The sequence below is a fragment of the Pagrus pagrus genome (assembly GCF_965226575.1).
Source record: "Pagrus pagrus genome assembly, chromosome: 14".
NCBI lineage: Eukaryota > Metazoa > Chordata > Actinopteri > Spariformes > Sparidae > Pagrus > Pagrus pagrus.
The window spans coordinates 17,258,908-17,279,857 of NC_140198.1; the positions used below are offsets into that span (position 1 = coordinate 17,258,908).

General features: G+C 39.5%; 2 protein-coding genes across 2 annotated transcripts; one reads left to right on the top strand and one right to left on the bottom strand.

Moving 5' to 3' along the window:
- Positions 1-212: 212 nt before the first annotated feature.
- On the bottom strand, positions 213-7,977 carry slc25a35 (solute carrier family 25 member 35). The gene is made up of 5 exons (XM_084374162.1): positions 7,466-7,977; positions 7,295-7,360; positions 7,055-7,207; positions 5,160-5,294; positions 213-4,409 (listed from the first exon to the last, which is right to left on the bottom strand). Exons 1-5 carry the CDS (start codon positions 7,835-7,837, stop codon positions 4,239-4,241), a joined length of 897 nt encoding a protein of 298 aa, XP_084230288.1. The 5' UTR covers positions 7,838-7,977; the 3' UTR covers positions 213-4,238.
- Positions 7,978-13,790: 5,813 nt separating this feature from the next.
- grk1b (G protein-coupled receptor kinase 1 b) lies at positions 13,791-17,893 on the top strand (the record flags this gene model as incomplete). The annotated part of the gene is made up of 7 exons (XM_084373372.1): positions 13,791-14,489; positions 15,001-15,128; positions 15,393-15,550; positions 16,863-16,946; positions 17,073-17,197; positions 17,281-17,482; positions 17,610-17,893. The coding sequence occupies 7 exons, from the start codon at positions 13,791-13,793 to the stop codon at positions 17,891-17,893; spliced, it is 1,680 nt and encodes a 559-aa protein (XP_084229498.1).
- Between the last annotated feature and the right edge of the window lie 3,057 nt (positions 17,894-20,950).

The following is a 20,950-nucleotide window of genomic DNA, read 5'->3' on the forward strand; positions in this document are numbered from 1 at the left end:
TTCATCACTTGGTCAATTCCGAACATACCAGTGAGAAGATTGCTCTTATTCATGTGAATTTAAGGAAATGAACACACAGTCGACACAGCACAATATCATTAAAATATACAATGCATTAGTACTAAAGGCAGAGTATAATTTGAAGTATAATATGATAGAAAATTAATTTAATTGAGCCTATATAAAAATAAACACCACAATGTACTTCAATAAAAAGTCTGATAGTTTATTTGCTCTTCAAGTCCATTTCATTGACACATTACTGCCCATAACAGGAAGCATTTTGTAAAACATTCATGAAACACTGCCAAGCTGTTGTATAAAACATTCATTTATACTGCTCAACTCTCAGAACAACTTTCATGAGGTTTAATGATACACAAATCATCAGAGACTTCACACAGAAACCATCTGCAAATGATCTCAAATTCCAAATTAAAGTCTATCTAAATCAATCTAAACTATATTAAACATTTGTGTGTGTTTGACATCAGTCCTTCCCCCAAGCTGTGTATAACTTTAGATTTGTTAGACATTTCAATTATTCAGGCTCAACTAACCGGTAACTTTTTAATTTGTAGTCATTGTAGACAGATTTCCATTCATACAGCACAAATTACTGTTAAAAATGGCTTTATCATAATGGCATGGCTGCAGTGGTGGACAGCATACCATGTTTAAAGGTCCAGCGTGTTGATTTTAGGGGGATCTGTTATGTTTTCCTCACCTTAGAATGAGCCTTTTATATCTACAGAGGGAGCAGGCCCACTTCCACAGAGCCCGCCATTTTCAGCAGCCACAGTATGGGGAAGGTGAGGTGAAGAGTATTCAGTTGGTCGCAATCTGCAACCTTTCTGCTAGATGCACTAAATCCTACACACTGGACCTTTAAGGATCAGACATAGTGTTTTTTTTTAACTCCTGGATAAAAGAGACTCTTTAGCCCCTACCTGTTTGCACAGTCTGGTTTCTAATCTGGTTTCTGTTTTAAGGAGTAATCATGAGCCAGCTTAGTTTGGTAATTTAGGTACTTTTTGGTGTCTGAACCATTGAAAATTGTGACGTGAACAACACAAATGGCACATGGTTCAACACAAAGCTTCTGGTCAGATGTGCTTGAGCTAATATTTTAAAGACAACTTTTCTAGACTAGTAATGTGGTCTATGGAAGACTATCACAATCTGTTAGATTTGCCCTGTCCTGACCCACTCGGATTATTTGGACCCTTGGAAATAAATTAAATTGTTGATTTAACAGACTTAAGAATGCCTCATAATAAACCACATACATAGTTTATAGTACAAATAAGCGTCATCAAGAAGTTGCTCCAAAGTATAAAAAATGGCAATGGCAAGGTAAGGAGACCAAAACTTCAACTTCATAATACAAAATAAACTCAAGTAACATCCGTCTCCTGTGTTATATCATGGAAACCAATAGGACAGATGCGTGTTCTTAAAGCTACAGTACAAACACGTTGTGTTTTAATGTTGAAAGCTTGTTCACTCACTATTGAAATGACTAATAATGTATCATTCAATTCTTGACACTTTGCAAAGTATCATGCACTTTATGAAGAAAGCACCAGATCTGGCTCACACATGAGAAAGGAGTTTTGTGCAACTTCAGAGTTCAAAATGTACCAGCAGCATCCGTGTCATGGTAATGGGACCACTGGGCTGAACTGTACAAGCCTCATAGACCCTGAAGTCTACTGCAGACTGGTGCAGCGACGATAATGGCACTGAGCTGTTGGAGTCAGTGGGACGTATCATCATTATATCTGCCTGTTGGCCTATTTTAAGATACTCAGTAACACTGACTTATGCTCATGATGAGCTGGAGAACGTAAATTACCGTATGTACATGATGTTAATGCTAAATGATCTCTCCCTGAAACCCAAAGGCAAACCGCAAATTACTGTCAATGAGGATTCATTTGATGAAAAACTTCAACTGTGGTACTTTTTAAAAGGCAATAAAAACACACTGAAATATGATCAATAAAGGGTTAACATGTGTGTCAAATAAATGAACGGTTACAAAATAAATATAAGTGACTGTTGGCACAATCGTCATAAATTAGTTATGTGATATAGATTAGGTACAAGTATTCATTTAGATGATTTTAATATCAATTGATTAGATAAAAGTATCACACAAAAAGAAACTTAAATAAAACTTAACAAAAAAATAATAATCATAAAATGTTATCAAAATCAAAGTACCAAATAACCCAACTCAATTTACAAAATCTGTCACATCACTGTGTCATTTTAGCAGCTACAGTGTAAAACAAATGTTTTTGGGAGCTTTTAATTGAATACATTTTTTTGTCAGAGCGAACTTTGCAAAGAACAACTCAAAATGGTCCCAATACACTAAAAGGTCAATGATTTCATGAATATTATTCGTGGGACAGGAAGGGAGTTTCTCAAAACACACGCTTCCTAATGAATGCGTCATCTACACTGACGAGCTGCTCCTCTTACGGAGGTGAGCAGTTTGTTTCTAAAGAATGACGAAATGTAAATGCTGATTATTACATCTGAGGGATCATAGAGGCAAAAAGAAGCCATGTAGCACACACACGTACGTGAACTTAGAGGCAACCAATTGAGTTTTTAGTTAAAAACAGTATTAACAGCTCAATTACAAATAGTAACAGGTAAGCTAGCCACCAGCTACACGGAAGAAATTTACTGGTGAAAACTTCATCACACTTGACAATTTTCAACAGAACTGTAGATGTATAACTGGTGTCCTAATGTGTTTCTGGTTACATCCACAAGGAGTTGTAAAACACAGTTTCCTGCCTACTTATACAGTAACTTTTCTGTAATTAACATCCGTTTATTATGTGTTTGTATAAAACTGTACATTTATCCTTCAAGAAAAGCTCATCGAGGCATAAGCGATGCAAATTAGCTCAGGCTATGGTGAAACAGTATACAGTATGAAATGAGTCAGTTCAGTAACAACTGTAGGTTTGTATTTTTCCCTATAAAAAACAGCATAAATTAGTAAGTCAGACAATGAAGATGCACTGAACTGTGTTTGTACATTTGTACAGGTTTCTGGTTCAAAAGTTACAAACCAGTGTACAGAAAATTAAAAAGAACCTGGAGGTAGTTTTATCCAGAGAGAGCAATTTTCCTTCCAGAGCAGTGTTTTTAAACAAATGCCCTTATTTGCATTGTGGTTTCTCTCACATTTAACCCATTTCACCAGCTTTTCTAGACAAGCTGGATCCTTTGTTAATGAGGTCGAAACTAAGTACTTTGAAGGGTTCCTGCCTGCCTAGAATGTTGCTCTTCATGAAAGAGGGTCCTTTCAAAACTTCCCACTCTGCACTTTAACATAAAATAAACTTAAATAAAGCAAAAAAAACATCAAATGAAGTTTTGCTTTGAGGAAGTTTATCATGAGCAGAATTGTTACTTCTGTTTTATCATCATTTGCATCACTTCCCGCCAATACAATGCTAATGCAGCTCATTTGTTTGATTGGCACATTTTCATCTGTGCCACTTCTGTACTCATGTGTGATGAGAATAACAGCAGCATTTACTTTTATCTTTGTTTCACCAAGTCATCATCCAGTACGTTTGTCTCTGAATACTTCAGACTATTACCCGTGTTCACTTTGTATGACGGAGAACAGCTGCTACTGTAGAGCACGGAGCTGCTGCCATCTGTCATCACTTCATATTAGACTTCATGTGCAGCTGTTGTTGGCACGATCGTTTCATTTTATCAAACAGTGGCCCACATTTGATGCTTTCTCCAGAAAAATACAGAGTTGTGTCCAGTGCATCACTTCTATATGTTTTGGAATGGCATGACTGAAGAGTTTAAGAGATATAAAAGAGTCCTTACACCTGAAGCCCCAGAGGACATGAGTTAGCTGGCTAGCTTTTAAGATGCTATGTATCATTATATCTGTGCACATATGTCACCAAAACAAATCCAAGTGTGTGTCTGTCAGAACTGCTTCAAGCTCCTGCAGTTTTGAAATTCCCACCTTCTTCCTGTCTCATTTTGTCTGTTCTAATGTGTTTTCTTATTGGAGTGTAAAATGTTACCTTTGCTCCTTATCGTTCCCATAAAAAAGGGAAAAGAGCATCTCCTGGTTTTTCTTTCACCTTATAATAACAAACTCATTAAATGAGGACTCATTTAACCTGTGCACTCAGAGCTTAATGAGTTACCCATTTTCCGTTTCCTTGTCCCTGGTGTTATCTGAACTGCTGGTACATTTTGCGCAGTTCATCCCAGAAGAATAACGACAGGATGGTGTGTGGACCGAGACGGAAATAAGAGGCTCCCAAGCCTTTGTAGAGTCCCATCAGGCCCTCCTTTCTCAGCGTTTTAGAAAAGCAGTCAGTGAATCCTTTATAGAGCTGCCCCTAAAAAATGAGAAGATGAAGGTCAGCCTGGATCTGATCAGCTGAATGTTCCCTTTTGGTCAGTCACTACTTGTAAATTATAATCCTTAAATCCCAAAACTTGTAGTCTTCAGACCCAAACGATGCTGACATCACTTTACCTCAGCCACGGAGGTTATATTTTTGCCCGTGTCCGATCATTGGTCTGCTGGTTTGTCAGCAGGATTACACAAAACCTACTGAATGGATTTCCACCAAACTGTATGAGTCTCTGCCCAGAAAGTTTTGGTGTTTTTTTGACATTTTTGTTCATTTCTGAGTGACTGAGTACAATCTGATGCAGATTCTACTAAAAATCTGCATCCAGCTGATTTAAATATGTTTTTTTTTTTATATTGCATTTGGTTTGACTGATTCAAAGGGGACTGTTGGGCCTTGGCAGAGGTATGCACTCTACTGAGTACCAGTCTTGTTTAACATATGCCATAATTCTCCACAATACCTGTAAAACGACTTTCATTTGTTAAATTAGCACAATTCCCCTTTAAGATTTAACTTCCTGTGAATGCCTTGTGCACTGGTAAATCATCACGCCTAGGAATGGCAGACCCCAGTTACAATACAAAATAATATAGAGAGGCATGTTAAGAATGCAAGTGCGTTGAATAGCAAGTTCTGGAAAATGTCAGCCATACATAGCATCAAAGATTAAGTTTGATATAATGAAAACCTAAAGGACTGAACCTTTAACATATCGATCCGTCTCCTCACCTTGCCCAAATGATCCACAGGCTGGTTGTAGAGCCGCGTGCTCACTACATCGAAAGGTGTCATCGCCAGCACCACCACCACGCTGCTGATCATGCCGGCACTTAGGGCCACCAAAAAGCTGTCCTTAGGGAACATCTTAGGAAGAAGAAGAAAATAACAATGTGGTGAGGCAACAACCTTAAAGCAGCTGCAAGGAACTTTGATTTTCTGTTGATTCTGGCGACCCCTGTGGATAAAAGTGGTAAGAGCATTAAAGCCTTGTGTCTAAAGATCTTAATCTAGCTAGTGTGTCCGTATGTTTGGGAAGTGGGTGAAAGAAAGATCTTCTTGCGGATGGTGTTGTTTGCTTAAGAAGGTCATATAGGTGGTATTAAACTGAGACTCTTTCATAACAGTTAAAAGTTCTTTGTAATATGTTTATAAGTAATAATTAAGGCTGTGTGAGGCTTAAGCTGCAGTATGACAGAAGGGAGAAATGACAGGCTGTAGCACTGGCGCAGTGATACTAGACTAATGTATGTTCATCAAGGTACCACCACGTGTGCAGCGGTTTCTAATTTTAACAGGTCATGATCTCCCACAAGCAGCGAAACAGAAGAACGTATTATTAATAGCTCAACACACATCACACTCAGCAGTAGCTACAGTCTAAACCTGCTATTTTACAACACAAAAGAATATAAACATGAGTTTATTATGTACTGGAGACTAGAGTTAAATTGCCTCGAGCTTAACAAGGATGATCATACAACAATAAAATGATAAACAGACAACACAGCAGTAGCTCAACTTTTACTTTCAAAGGCAATGTAGACCGCCTGAACATAAGTGTCATAGGTAAGCTGCACTTTAACAGTCATACAGCAGCTTATGTAAGAAGGAGTGGGAGTGTCGCATACCCTGGATGTTTGGGAGTGTAGACGGACCCACCTCCAGCCTCACTGACCCACCAACAAGAAAACTACACATAAGAACATCATGATTCTTGTGTGGTCTGTCAGTTTAATACAACACTGTTTCATGATGATATCGGTTCTGGCATTTAGTATGAAAGACCTTTTTTTAAGTAGAGCTGTGTCAGCAGCAAGTTAACTAGTGCAGTAGTTGTGTAAGCTTCATGTTTTCAGCCAGGGGGGCCAATGATGGGTGTTGAATTTCTGTTCCACTGCCTGGTGCTTTGTCAGAGTCACAATGACTGCTTTTGTAACCTGTACCCAGCTACTGACTACAAATGATCCCTTCTCAAGCCTGCATTTCTGCACTTCTGAGTTTTTTAAGGCTCCAACTGATGATTACTGTCACAAACAATGGATCTGTTGATAATTTTCTCAATAAATCAATCTAGATTGTAGGCCAATATAGACTCTGGACCTAAACTCTTTCTCATGGAGAAAACCAAAACTTTATGGTGCCAAACGCAAACACCTACTTTACTATCTTTCATGCAAAATGTTTCAAGGTTCCCTTAACTTACTGACTACTGCTCAACGTGTAACCCTGCCTGCCATGTTCAACAGTGACTTATATTATATATATGTTTTAAATTACGTTTGTTTATTCTAAATATCTGCCGGGCCGAAACAAAACTTATGGTGGGTCATCTTTGGCCCATCGGTCCCAATCTGGGCAGACCTGCTCTAAACAATATCCGCAAATAGTAAGAGATGCCCAGCACAGGCTCACAGACCCATTTGAACTGGTACTAAATTATCATACGCAGGAATGGCGGACTATGCAAGTTATGCAAGACCCCCAAAACAGTCATGTTTATTCTTGAACTGTGCGGTCATACGGAAGATGTGCACACATGCTGGACGGCTGAGGAAACAACATTCCTCCTGTGAGCCTTGTTCCCACTCATGATAAGACCACAGGGAGACGCAAAACAATCTAACCTGTAGGTCGAGCACAAGCTCCTTAGAGGAGGAGAAGGTGCAAAGCTGAGCAGCTGACCCCACGCTGACCCTGGGTACAGCAGCACTGGAGCCCCTCCACAGTCCCAGAATGCCGTGCTGCCTGTAGATGGCTGCCAGAGCGTGGATCATCCCCTGACAGGAAGAGGAGGAGCACGTGAGGAAGATGATGATACCTGCCAATCATGTGTAACACCACCAGTCTGAGTTACATTATGTTACCTGGTGTTTATGCTGATGTCCAACTGCAATGGAAGAGGTAGACTGACTCTGCAGATGAGTCTTAACCTGTCAGAGGAGACAATGTGTTTGAGTGACAGCTCACCTTGAAATGTCACAGCTGATGAACCTTAAAGGAGCAGTACAAAGAAAATGCTGTCAAGTCATACTAACCAAGTACACGGGGCTGCCCATGACAGCTCCCACCACTCCGGCTATGGCCCCTGCTATCGTGGTCTTGACCGCGCTGACCCTCCCGTTCGTGTGGACGTAACCGGAGGATTCAATGATGGCATACGAGCCGAGCCGCACTCCATTCATAAAGAACTGATACACGAGCCCGGGCACCAGTCCCTTCTGTAAGCCGGCCAGGCCGTCCACTTTACCGATGGTGTAAAAAGCGTGAAACACGTTACGGTAATAGACCTGGTAGGAGCCCCGGCTCTTAAGCTCTCCCTGTAGCTGCATCCGAGTCTTGACGACCTCCAGCGGGTTGGTGAACAGACACGCTCCGCACGCCGCCCCTCCGCTCAACACGAAGTCCATCGCGACTGTCCGCCGGCCGGAGGACAGATGTGGAGTTCAGGCCCGCCGCCTGCCCTTCATGTCGGGGAGTTCCTGCCCAGAGGCGTCCCCTCCTCTCCGAATATGACCACACACCCTCAGTTGTATCACAGTGAGGCGCATCAGTGCGCAGCCATATGAGTACTTCAAGAGCGCCCTCGTAAGCTCGTAATTCCGACAATCGTGGTACATGTGGTTGTTAAAGGGGCACAAGTGGTTTTGGAGCAGACATTCAAACTCCTAATATTTACAGAATAATTACGTTATTATACAAACTCAGATTTTATTTCTCTTTTAAATCAAGGCTGAAGACCTTTCTGTTTGCCACTGCCTTTCACTGAAGCATGTTTTAAGGCTTTGAACTGCACTGTGACTTTTATTTTCTAGTCTTGTCTCTTTTAAACCTGTTCTATTTTATCCTACTTTCCTATTTCTTAACTTTTTTAATGTTTTGTTCCTTGATGTCTTCCTACTTGTTTTAAATGTATTTTAAATGCAATTTTTACTTTCTTTAAATGTAATTTGTACGCCCCTGTAAAGCACTTTGAGTTGCCTTGTGTCTGAATTGTGCTATACAAATGCCTTGCCTAATGATCTTAATTTCGTAACACCAAAATGAATATCATAAAACGTACATAGAATAGAAATACTTACCTACTATTTACAGTATTGGTTTAGCCTACACTCTTTCTGTCCCGTAAACGCATCATCTTGGAGAATGGTACCAAAGCATGCGTACGTACGTTTGACGCTCATCTTCTCAGCCAATGAAAGCGGCTCTTTATCTTTGGTTCGTCAACGGCGATTACGTAGTGCGTTCAAATTGGTTCAGAGCTTCAGATGAGGAGGCGGCCATATAGCAACATCAAATCCAGTTCACAGCCAGAGAGAGCAGCACATACAGTGAGAACCGGGGCGTCATCACATCTGATTGTCTTGCGCATCTTAGTGGCGAATAGGAGTGATATACAGGTTTTTAATTATTTTTTAATTAGTTTTTAATTTTATCTCAGTACTATTAAAAAGGCAAATAATAATCACCATTTTTGGAATAATGAATACAAATATATTAAAAAACTGAATTTGTTCAGAGGAATGTTAGAGGAATATGTAAAAAAATCAAAAAACTAAAAAAGTTTAAGCATCTGATTCAATAAATTAATCTCTGCAATACAAAAAACAAAAAAAACAAAAACAAAACAAAAACAAATCTTTCACCTCATTGTGGGAGCTGGCTGTTTTGTTGTTTTGTCCAAGTGCAAAAAGGTTCTTGATGAGTAAATTATGTTCACATGACATTAAACAGACTTTTATTAGGATGAGTGGGTGGCTAATGTAACCACACACTCAAATCTAAACTAAGAAATCCATCTTCGCATAGCCAATAAACTCAAGCCAATTAACTGCTATCCGAATAAAAATAACTTTTGACGCACATGTTGGCTACAGGCTGTGTACAGATTTAACAGGTTGACCTGGCCGGTGCTGCTGCATTTACGGAAGCAGTAATTAAGTGAGCCAGTTAATTTATCCTTAATTACAAAGATGTAGATCAAAGGTCAGCTCACAGCAGAGAGGAGAGAGATTGTCTTGGTGAGAAACTGATTGCATTATTCACGCGATCGACATCTCTGCAGTTTCCGAGCTCCTCTGGGGTTAATATTTCTCACTTCGCTCACAGATTTTGAACATAAATGTACAGTTCTTGACATGAAGCTCCTCCTCCTCCTCTGTGACCTGGGGTGGATTCAGGTACAGTAAATATTGGGTCACCAGGACAGCAGCATCACTCTCAATTAGAGATTATTGTCGAGGGGAGAACATGGACTTCCAGTGCTGTTTATAACCACATCTCTGTTTAATCAGCTGAAGAGCACTTACAGCCCATCTGCCCGCGGACCACACACATATTGACAACTCTCATGTGTGTGCAAATGTAATGGGATTTCTACTTTACACTGAATTAATTAAACAGGAAAAGCTTATCCACTGGCCTTAAAAGCAGCGTCAAACAGCCACTGTCTGTAATCAATAAATGATCAAATTGTAGCAGTGTAATCATGGAAAAATGTATGTAATGTTGATCAGTGTCTGACATCGATGTATTTCCAGGTGATTAAAGGTATAGTGACACTACTTCTGAGCTACAGACTTGTCTGGGTGGGTGGGTTTGTTCATCGTCACTGAGCTGGATTAGACTTGAACGTAAAATCTGTTTCACCTCTACCCCCTTCAAATAGGATTTGTGCTCAGGATCTTTTGGGCTTAAACCCTCCTAAATAGGACTACATTTTATGTTTGGGTTCAAGCATTTCTTCTGCTGAGCCACCTATTTATTTTGTGCTCACTTACTTTTGTTCAATCTGTTTTTCTCTCCATAAAACATACCCTCCTTTGCACTAGATACAGTACTGCAGGCCTGTCTGGCCCAAAAAAATCCCAGCTATCTTTTTATTGCTAACTATAGCAGCCGCAAAAGTTTAATCCTGTAAAGTTAATTAAAACTCAGGCACCAATTGTGGATGTAGATCAGATCAGGAAGCTGAAATGTTACTCCAGCTTCTAAATATCGAATGTGGGGTTACTGTATTGTCCTGATGCCAAAAGCTGAAGCTCCTGTAATGCTAAACACATTTATTTGTCTATACTTGAGTGTGATCTTGATATTGGTGAAACATCTCAGGTAGGTGTGATTTAAAATGAGTTTATGTTGTTTATGTTATGTACATAACCCTCTTCCTGATTCCTTCATCAAAAACATTGATTATTTTCTTTAACTTTTTAAACCTGCATATATTGACACAGTTTAAGGTATTTTGTAGGATTAACTATGTTAGATTTTTTTTGATGGTTACCATCATGCATTTCGTATTATGCAAATTGAAACTGTTAGGAGGAAACAGACCCAAAGCAGTTGTAAAATACTGCAAACGACCAGCTGGCTCATTATGTCTTTATCTGCCTATGCAAACCACCAGCAGTGTGACAGCACAGCGGCCTCCGCCTCTTTTCCTTCATGATTAGCTTGCCTGTCTCCAGCAGTGGCATGAATGTAAGCAGCTTTTTGTTTGAGATGACCAGTAATTTCATCTTTACCACATGCTCTCAGATACTTTCTCTGCTGTTAGGCATAGTTTCTGCGCTCTTTGGCTGCATTATCTAAATCCCTCTTCTCCGTTTCAACCAGCCGCCAAATCCTCTCACTTGTAATGTAGCCACATAATGTCTTTCTCCCCTGTTTGTGCACGAATGAACACTTTTGTAAAGCTATGGAGCATCCATAGAGAGTATTTTTTCTCGCAGCTAAGCTCAGAAAGTAGTTCAGAGGTTAAAGACTCGGGGCAGTGTTGTGCTCTTTGGCACATAAAGGACACAATCCACTTTGGGACCTGCAGCCTGCTTCAGAGCAACACTTTGCAAATTGTGTGGGCAAATGAAGGCAAAATTGTGGTGATGTTACTCACAATTCTCTTCTGATGGTCCGACTCAAAACATAGTGGTTTAGACACAGAAAATAGGACAATGATCAACCAAGATTAGTATCAATCAAAAGCCAAGGATCATATTTTTTTTTGCCCATTTATATATGAAATATGCTTTCCATGAAACCAAACATGAACTCTGTGACAAACAGTCGAATGATGTCTTCTAAATTAGTGCAGGATTCCTCATCAGTAATCACTCCTGCTGCTGAGTTACACTAATAGCATCTGTCGAGTTGCTCCCTCCAATAACGTTAGGGTGTAATCCCCGCAAGCTAATGAACGACCAAGTAGGATTTCAGGGGCAGGGTAAAACCTCCACCTGATGCCCCAACCTTTTCAACACACCACACTGCAGGAACGGGTGGAAGGAAGGAGAAGGCTGGCCACCTGGAAAGCAAGTAAGCGTGTTTGTTGTAGACCCTGAAGGATGGAGATCAGTTCTGATTGTTGTGGTTGATGGAAGAACAGGAAGCAAAGACGAGAAGAAAATATATGTTTGATGCGTCCCAGTTGGATTTAACTTATTGCTTTCAAGACTTCATTTGACTCCCTGATACAGCAAGAAAGTACGGTGAGCGCTGCATGAGCAATATTACTTGTATATGGTATCAACCCTGATGTGAAATACTGTCTTTATTGCTATTATATACAGCTATTATATATATGTATATATAATATATATATATGTTATATATATGACTAAAATGCTGCGAGGTAAATCATTTCTTTCATGATAGATCATAGTTCATTATCTAAAAGTAAAAACTGAACCCTAACATCACCTTCTTTGGACAGATGTCTCTATATTTTGTAGACTCTAGTGATAATAAGGTCTTTTGATTTAGTAAGAGCTACAATGAAATCCACATGGACCAACAAGAACATTTACTTACGATAATATCATCGCACGTGCACTGAAGCGTTCCACCTGTTCAAACACGTATAAAAATGTAATGTAAAAATGTAGGTTAATTAACAAGCAGGTCAATAATCTCTATGTAAATCTGTGGTATCAACAGTCAGTGTTAATTGGATTATGTAGAGTCAGGAAAGCAAAGCCAACGGTATCACTTTCAGCACTACATGTTCCAGGTCAAGACAGATGAGCTTATACACGAGATATACACCCACAAAGACTCGATGCAGCCAACGGATGCTCCACTTTACATTTCCTGTTCCACTTTGTTGCATGCAGCGAGATGTATTTTTTGTAAGTTGCACTGCATGAGCAGGGCCCTGCACCCAGCAGGAGATATTGCAGCACAGATTAATAATGCTGAACTGCAGAGGTTATCTTTTGCCCAGTCTAATTCTGATGCATGCATGAGCCATGTTTTTTGCTTCAGTCTCTCAGGGTTAACAAATGAAAGCTTCTTTCTTTAGTTGCCTTTTTGCACCCATGTTTAATAAGACTGCAAGGAATCTAATGCAAGAGATGCAGAAAATTCAGCAGAGCGGCGGTTTAAATAGACAAGAATCCAGCCAAGGAGTAAAACATTTCTTCCTTTAACAATATTTCAGCATTTAGAAACATTTAAAAATAGGTAATGTACAGAACAGAGGAGACAGAAAGGAACCAGGCAGAGGAAGTTTAAGGACTTTAGGCCACTCAGTGTGAAGTAATGCTCTCCTTCCTGATGCTACAGCTCCCCAAATCCCTTGCCTTGCATGAGTGTGCGCACGTCAGTGCACGCAAGCTTAATTTCTTGCCCTGTCTGTAGCACCCAAAATAAAAAGCCCGCTGCAGTGACTTTTGTCTTTTGAACAGAAGGGGGCGGCATATCACAACTTTACTCCTTCTCCACCTTTAAAAAATGTCATTCTGCTAATGATATCATCCTCTGTAGCATTAAGTGCACCGAGACAGGCTTTGTACAGGAGGTAGACTCAGGGGAAATTATTATATTCATAAAATTCAAAATAACCCCTGGAATGCACTCCATACCGTTGACTGATGACATACATGATAAAAATGTCAATATAACATTATATTCAACTATCGCAAGAAAAACAATCCCAGCCTCTCTCATTATACAGCATTTTGTACACATGTTTTACAACTTATATGAAAATTGAATTGGATTATAACATTTTGTTGGTGCAAAGAGAGTCTGCTGATGAAAATATAAATAGAACAAAAAGATTTTAAAGGTCCCGCATTGCAGAAAGTGGGATGCTGTCTTTTTTACTTGTTGCAGATGAAGGTGTTATATGTATCAAAATGCTAAATCCACTGAGAAATCAAGAGAAAAGAAAACATATTCAGAGACTGTGCCTTCAAATGAGCCGACAGGGCTTCCATAGGGTTGTGATGTCACAACTATGCAGTCACCGCCCTCAGCCGCGGTCATATATGAGTCTCCTTTGAAATTCAGTGCAAAATAGGCCTTTTTTTAGCACTTTCATCAACTTCATTACTGGTTTTGTGTGTGCCAGACTAAGGTGCAGCCATGGACATCGGTGGTTTGGAGACGGTGGTGGCAAACTCTGCCTATGTCTCAGCCCGAGGCAGCGTTGACGGGGCTGCAGCGGCCAGCATGCGTGACAAGAAGATGCGTGCCAGGCTGAAACTCCCACACATCAGAGACTGTGAACACATGAAGACAACAGTAGACACAGTCTACGACAGCATGTGTGTCAAACAGCCCATCGGCAAGCGCCTGTTCCAACAGTTCCTGGAGACTGACGCGACCCACAAAAATGCTGGACAGCTGTGGAAAGACATAGAAGACTACACCATATGCCAAGAGAAAGACAGAGTTCAGAAGGCCCAAAAAATAGTCAATAAATACTATGAGTCAGCTTCAAAGAATTTTTGCAGCTTTCTGGAGGAGAAGGCCGTCACTCGAGTGAAGGAAGACCACAAGAACGTCCGTGGCGACCTGTTTAAAGAGAGCGAGAAGCAGCTGCACAAACACCTGGAGCAGAAAGCCGTAGCAGGCTTCAAGAACAGCATGTACTTCCTGCGTTACGTCCAGTTCAAGTGGCTGGAGAGCCAGCCTGTCGATGAGGAGTGGTTCATGGACTTCAGGGTCTTGGGGAAGGGAGGTTTTGGGGAAGTGTTTGCTTGTCAGGCAAAGGCAACGGGTAAAATGTACGCCAACAAGAAGCTGGAGAAGAAGAGGCTGAAGAAACGCAAAGGCTACGAGGTAAAGCACTGATGTGACATCTAATGTCCAACCCACAGCCATTCATAGTCTATCAAAAGTGAACTCATTGGACTGACACTGTCATGGTCTACAGAACAGGTTTATGGAGAATATTACCCAGGAAGTGTAGAGGTTTAGTTTTTAGGGATTTTTAAAGCAAAAACCTAGACAAGGCATCAGTAACAAAAGTGAGTTATATAGACTGGGGAAAAAAAGCACAGGTGTAACTAAATAGCATCAACAAAGTCTCTTTGCATGTGTCATGGCGGGCCTACAGTCTGCAGATTCTCATACTAGACCTCATCATGGCACATGGTTGGCCCTCAATATATTGATAGCCAACAATCAAAATACCAGACCCCGAAAACTTGAATGCAGCCATTTTGAATCAGTTGCACCTGTGCTTTCCCTACTGTGCTTCGTCGATGTGTGTGGCTAGACAGCAGGTGTGTAACTGTTGACGTTGTACATTTCTTCCTTGCTCAAGCTCTGATGTTTGGTTCATGTTTAGGGAGCCATTGTGGAGAAGCGTATCCTTGCAAAAGTTCACAGTCGCTTCATTGTGACGCTGGCCTACGCCTTCCAGACCAAGACTGACCTCTGCCTAGTTATGACCATCATGAATGGTGGAGATCTCAGGTGCTCACTACAAATACTGACATGGATAGAAGCACTATACCTTTAACACACTGCTACATACTGGTTTCTGTACTTAACAACATGGGAACAGTGTACTCTAATCTCTACTAATCAGCCTAAGGTAGATAAAGCTCAAAGCTAATATACAGACTTGGCCCTCAGGTGTATCATGCTATACGTCAGAGAATAACTTAAGGACACTTCTAATCTCTTCTTGATTTCATTTCAGAAAGTAATATAACATGCTACACCTATGTTTCACAGGTTTCATATGTATAATGTGGATGAAAAGAATCCTGGTTTCGATGAGAAGAGAGCATGTTTCTACACAGCTCAGATCATCTGCGGGCTGGAGCACCTGCACCAGCACAGGATCGTCTACAGAGACCTGAAACCAGAGAACGTGCTGCTGGATGACGCAGGTGAGCGATTCCCCCGTGCAGCTTTTCATGCATCTGTATGCACTGATGCTGCAGCTCCAAAGCCGTAATCTCTGTCGTAACACGTTCACCTTCGGTCTAGATCTGTTAGCCCCAAAGCAAAATTGGTGGGTTAACAAGGTAATTGGCTTTACTAATGCTTTGGCACAAACATGCCCTGGCACAGGTTCAGTTCAGTGGATCGGATCAAAGTGCACACCAGACCCCGTACCAAGTAACCAAGTTATTATAGTTAACTAAAACTAAATTAAAAACCTAAACTAGGTGAGAAAAACATTAAGTGAATTTAACTGCAATAAAAATAAAAAATAAAAACGGTACTGTGCACTTACAAAATTCACTTCCGTGAAATAAAAATATACAGGAAATGTCAGTTTCAGTCTTTGGTCTAATTTGTCTACACAACAAGCACAGGGAGGCGTTGGTGCAAATGTTTGTTGAGACTACAGTGTCAACATGAATGAGTCAACTGCCTTCACAAAGAGTTGTGTTTGTAATAACTAATTCAGAACTTCTTAAATCCTGCCCCTGACAAATAACCCTCATCTTACAATAAAAAAGTAAAACTGATACCGAAACTATAAAAACTCATCTAAAATTAAACTTTTTTTCAAGCAAACACATTCAGAAAACTAGCTAAAACTAAACTGAATTGAAAACAAAAACTAAATAAAACTAAAAACAAATGAAAAATATAAGTAATGAAATCACTGGACAAACTGGAAGAATCTAAAAACCAATAATAAAAATAAATTTGATCAATAAAAAAACATAAAGTGAGACATTATAAAGAGTATATAGTGATACTTAGAGATCAGAAAAAAGTAGGTTTCAGTAATAAATTACATTCTAGTTGTGTATTCTTGTGTGGACATACTGTGAAAGTATCAAAATACTCAACCCACAGAGAAATGTACACAGCCCATATTCAGAAACTGTTCCTTCAAACAAGCTGTCAGGACTTCTGTTAAGTTGTGATGGTACAACTACACAGTCACTGTCCTCAGCCTTGCACCCAACACAGCCGTGACTAAACAGACAGAGCTGATGGGATACATGAGGGGCAAGACCTGCTCGAGTCTGTTAGAACTGACCAATCAGAGCAGACTGGGCTTTTTCGGGAGGAGGGTCTTAAAGAGACAGGAGCTTAAACTCAAACAAACTCACTCAAATGGACTTTATCAAGCATTAATCAGTCGTTCTATTAATGTTTGCATAGACTGAATATCTTTTGGTCATAATAGATGGTTATCTGTTCATGAGGCATATTTCTAAACCAAACCTTTTCACTCAGGACACGTCCGTCTGTCAGATTTGGGTCTGGCTGTTGAACTCCCACCAGGAAAAGACAAAACTACTGGATATGCTGGAACTCCAGGTAAGAGAACAAATCAATATTTTAAGGTTAAGTCAAACAAAGACTGGCCCATTGGTGAGAAAATGCTATCATTCAGGTCAATGTTACAGTCTACTGTGTGTGAAATCATGCTGTCTATGCATATAGGTTTCATGGCTCCAGAGCTGATCCAGAAGAAGGAGTACGACTACACGGTAGACTATTTCACTCTGGGTGTCACCCTGTATGAGATGGTTGAGGCCAAAGGGCCCTTTAGAGTACGAGGAGAGAAGGTACAAAACATGTGAAAAACTTTTATGGACAAAAATATCCTCAATTTGACTGTTGCCGAAAACAAAATGTTTTCTTTCCTCAGGTTGAGAATGACGAGGTAGCCCGCAGGATCATCAACGATGCAGTTGCATATACACCAAAGTTCAGCAAAGAGTGCAAGGATCTTTGTGAAGGCCTGATGATGAAGGACCCAGCCAAACGCCTTGGGTTTAAAAATAATGAATGCGAGGAGCTCAAGAATCAGCCCTTCTTCAAAGATATTAACTGGGGCCGTCTGGAAGCAGGTGGGCAACGGCTGCAAAAATCATCCGCATGCAAAAACACATCAGTTGAAGAAAGAAAAGTTAAAATAAAAGGATCTGAAATATGCAGTACTTAAATTTGTTTACCTCCTCTGTGTCCCATCTAAAGGTATGCTGCCTCCACCATTTGTCCCCGATCCTCGGATGGTCTACGCTAAAGATATCGACGATGTGGGCGCCTTCAGCACGATCAAAGGCGTGGTCCTGGACAACACGGACACTGAGTTCTACAATGACTTTTCCTCTGGCAATGTCCCGATCCCCTGGCAGGATGAGATGATCGAGACAGGCGTGTTTGGAGAGATGAACATCTGGGGAGAGAACGGCAAGCTGCCCAGCGACCTCGACCCGAACTACGTGGAAGCCAAAGGTGGAGGATGTGTGCTCCTTTGAAACAGAGCAGAAGGAAAGCAATCAATTGAAATTAAACAAATAGATTTGGTATGTGCTCATTTGGTGCCAGTTACTCCTAATCTGTATTATGTGCAATTTGTACGATAACCTGATATACTTGTAATGAATATTATTAATGTATTTACATATTTAAATCCAAATTATCATGTACTTATATTGTAACATTTATAGTGTTCCTATAAAAGTAACATTTTTTATCTGTATCAATATTTTTGTTCAGTAATGAAATCAAAATTCTATTTAATTCAATTCAATTTAATTTGTATAGAATCAGGTAATTTATCCGTCATAATACAACACAGGGTTGCATAACGAAATGAACATTTGTAAACTCCCTCATGCTACACAAACTACAGAACATACATAAAGTTATTATATACAAATATACATATACACATAGTGCATCTTTTGAGTCTGTGTTAAGGTGTATGTATGCAGCAGCAACAAGATGGTGATGATAGTGTGGTCAGCATCTTCATATCAAAAGTCCGACATCTTGGAAAAACTGTTCTTCAACTTTGACTGTGTGTGAGCACCAAAGCATCAATGTTATAAACACAGAGTCCTCCTCCCATCGTCCCGCTGTAGTCCTGCACTCTGTCAGCTCAGAAAACGGTCCGTCAACAGTTTGATCTGACATCATTGTGATGGAAACAGGTCTGTGTAGGCACAACAGCTTCTGATTTCACATTGTTTGGGTCCCATTTTGTCGATTTCCTTTTCATGGGCTGTTGTTATTGTTAATGTATGTTGTGTATATTATGAATGTTATTACTATTTATTTCTTTATTTATCATATTACAAATAGTAAAGTTATTATTTTTGGCAGACACTGTAGAAAGAAGAGTACAGCAATCAATAAAATCTTGCAAAGCACAAAGATATGTGTTGAGTCCTCTTTCCATGGCTTCATGTTTAGGGGTGGGATTATATTGAGACTCACCTTCAAGTTATATTACGTGTATTGGAAAAAAACAAATAATAACAAAATGCTGAAACTACAATGACCTATTTTTAATTAGGTATTAGGACTTTTTCGGACTGTACATTTTGCAGTTACTGCAGACAGTACTAAATCTGTACTATATAAAAACTTACAAAAGTAATCATCGGGCAACTTCAGAGTTTATCAAACCTCTGGAATAAAGCAGTAAGAGTTTTACACATATCAAGCGTCTCTCTCATCACATTTTTTTTTACAATCGTCTTATTGTTTCTGAAGCACTTTATTAGTATATGATGTATGACATGCTCTGCAAATAAAGCTTAGTTTAACGCATTATCATGTAACTTTTTGACCTCAACATAACAGCTTCAAAATCATTTTGATAGTACAGTGTCTTGTTATATACATGTTAACTACAAGTTTTCAACACATAACACTGTTATGACGTGATGAATTTTGTTTGTAGTTAGCACCTTCATTACGTCTGACAAATGGTTACAGACCCAGGATTTGTGTTTTGTACTTGACAGTGGTGTTGCACTCAGAAACTGTGGTGCCAGATGCAAAACTGACAATAAAAAAAATCTTCATTAGCATGTTATTATGACCCCTAAATTTGTTAGGCTACTCTTAAGACCTTCAAAATCTTTGTGTTCTGTAAATTTGAAAATGTTGAGCACAATGAGCACACAACAGTGACCTCTTTTTCACACAGTATGTAAAATTTATACATCAAACGCATTTTATAGCATATATAAAAGTCATGGGGTGGTTTTATCTATGATGCTTGTCAGTAACACTACTGATTTCTATAGTGATCCAACAATAACTGAAACCATCATATCTGTTTGTTTAAATTGCCTTAGTGTTTGAGGTTACAGTAGGGTAAATTATTAAACCACGGCACACCTAACGTTCATCTTAACCTCAAATTAAGAGCAATTCAGCAGTAAAACTTAATGTGGGATTATATTTAATTACATTACTGCATCAGATATACTGTAGCCTATATCTCACTGGAAGATAAAGATATGAATCTGAAGAATGGCCCTTTTACTTTTTCATAACTTCAACAAAAGTCACAGCATTGTATAACATGTTCTAAGTTATTGCGTTATATGAGGACTTATAACAGCCTTATTTCATATTAACTAGCACTTACAAGGATCTTAATATAAAGTGTTACCATATAATATTTACCACTGTCATCATATTAGTTTTCAGCATGCTAACACTTGCTAATTAGCACTAAACACTAAGTTCCACTGAGGCTGATGGGATTGTCATTACTTTTGCAGATATTTGTTCTTAAAGACGCATAAAAAATAAATGTAATCCTCATGGTAGTGCTAAAGGAAAAGTCAGGCGATTATCAAAGTCACCTGGATTCATCGTCTGGGCACGGTGAATGTCTATACAAGATTTCAAGACAATCCATCCAATAGTTGTTCCCATATTTGAATCTGAACTAAAGTGGTGGACCAACCAACAGATATCACCATTTATAAAGCCTTGCCATACCAGTAATGGTCTGTCATCCAAATCAGAGATTGTTCCAGCTTCTCTGAGTGTGTGTTTGAGAGAGACAAAGACACATAGAGCTGTAGTCTTTGCTATCGATCATATTGATTTATAAGACCATATTGAAGCAGTGACTTCACCGAAACTCTGTTACACAGAGTACACAAGTACTGACTGCTCCGAGTTAAACAAACATTACATTATTTAAACAGCTTTTGGTGAGAGCACATTACTGAACCCACACATGAATCATCATCTACATTTAGCTCAGTGGAGAATTGCACAAAGGTTTGTTCAAATTTCGTAATATTTATAGTGATAAAAGAAATCCATAGATTACCAAGAAATGGTTTAATATACTGATCAATATCATTTGTATCTGACTGCGGTTATTGTTGCTAATGTGGTGCAGCATCATGGTCAATCACATCAGTTTAGTTTACTCATCAAAGCAAATTTACCTTAATAATAATAAAAATACATCACGTTTTTCTGTTGAATAGGACAGAATTAAACTTTCTCTACATCCAACACTTCAGTGAGAATACAGGAAATATTTACTCTCAGGA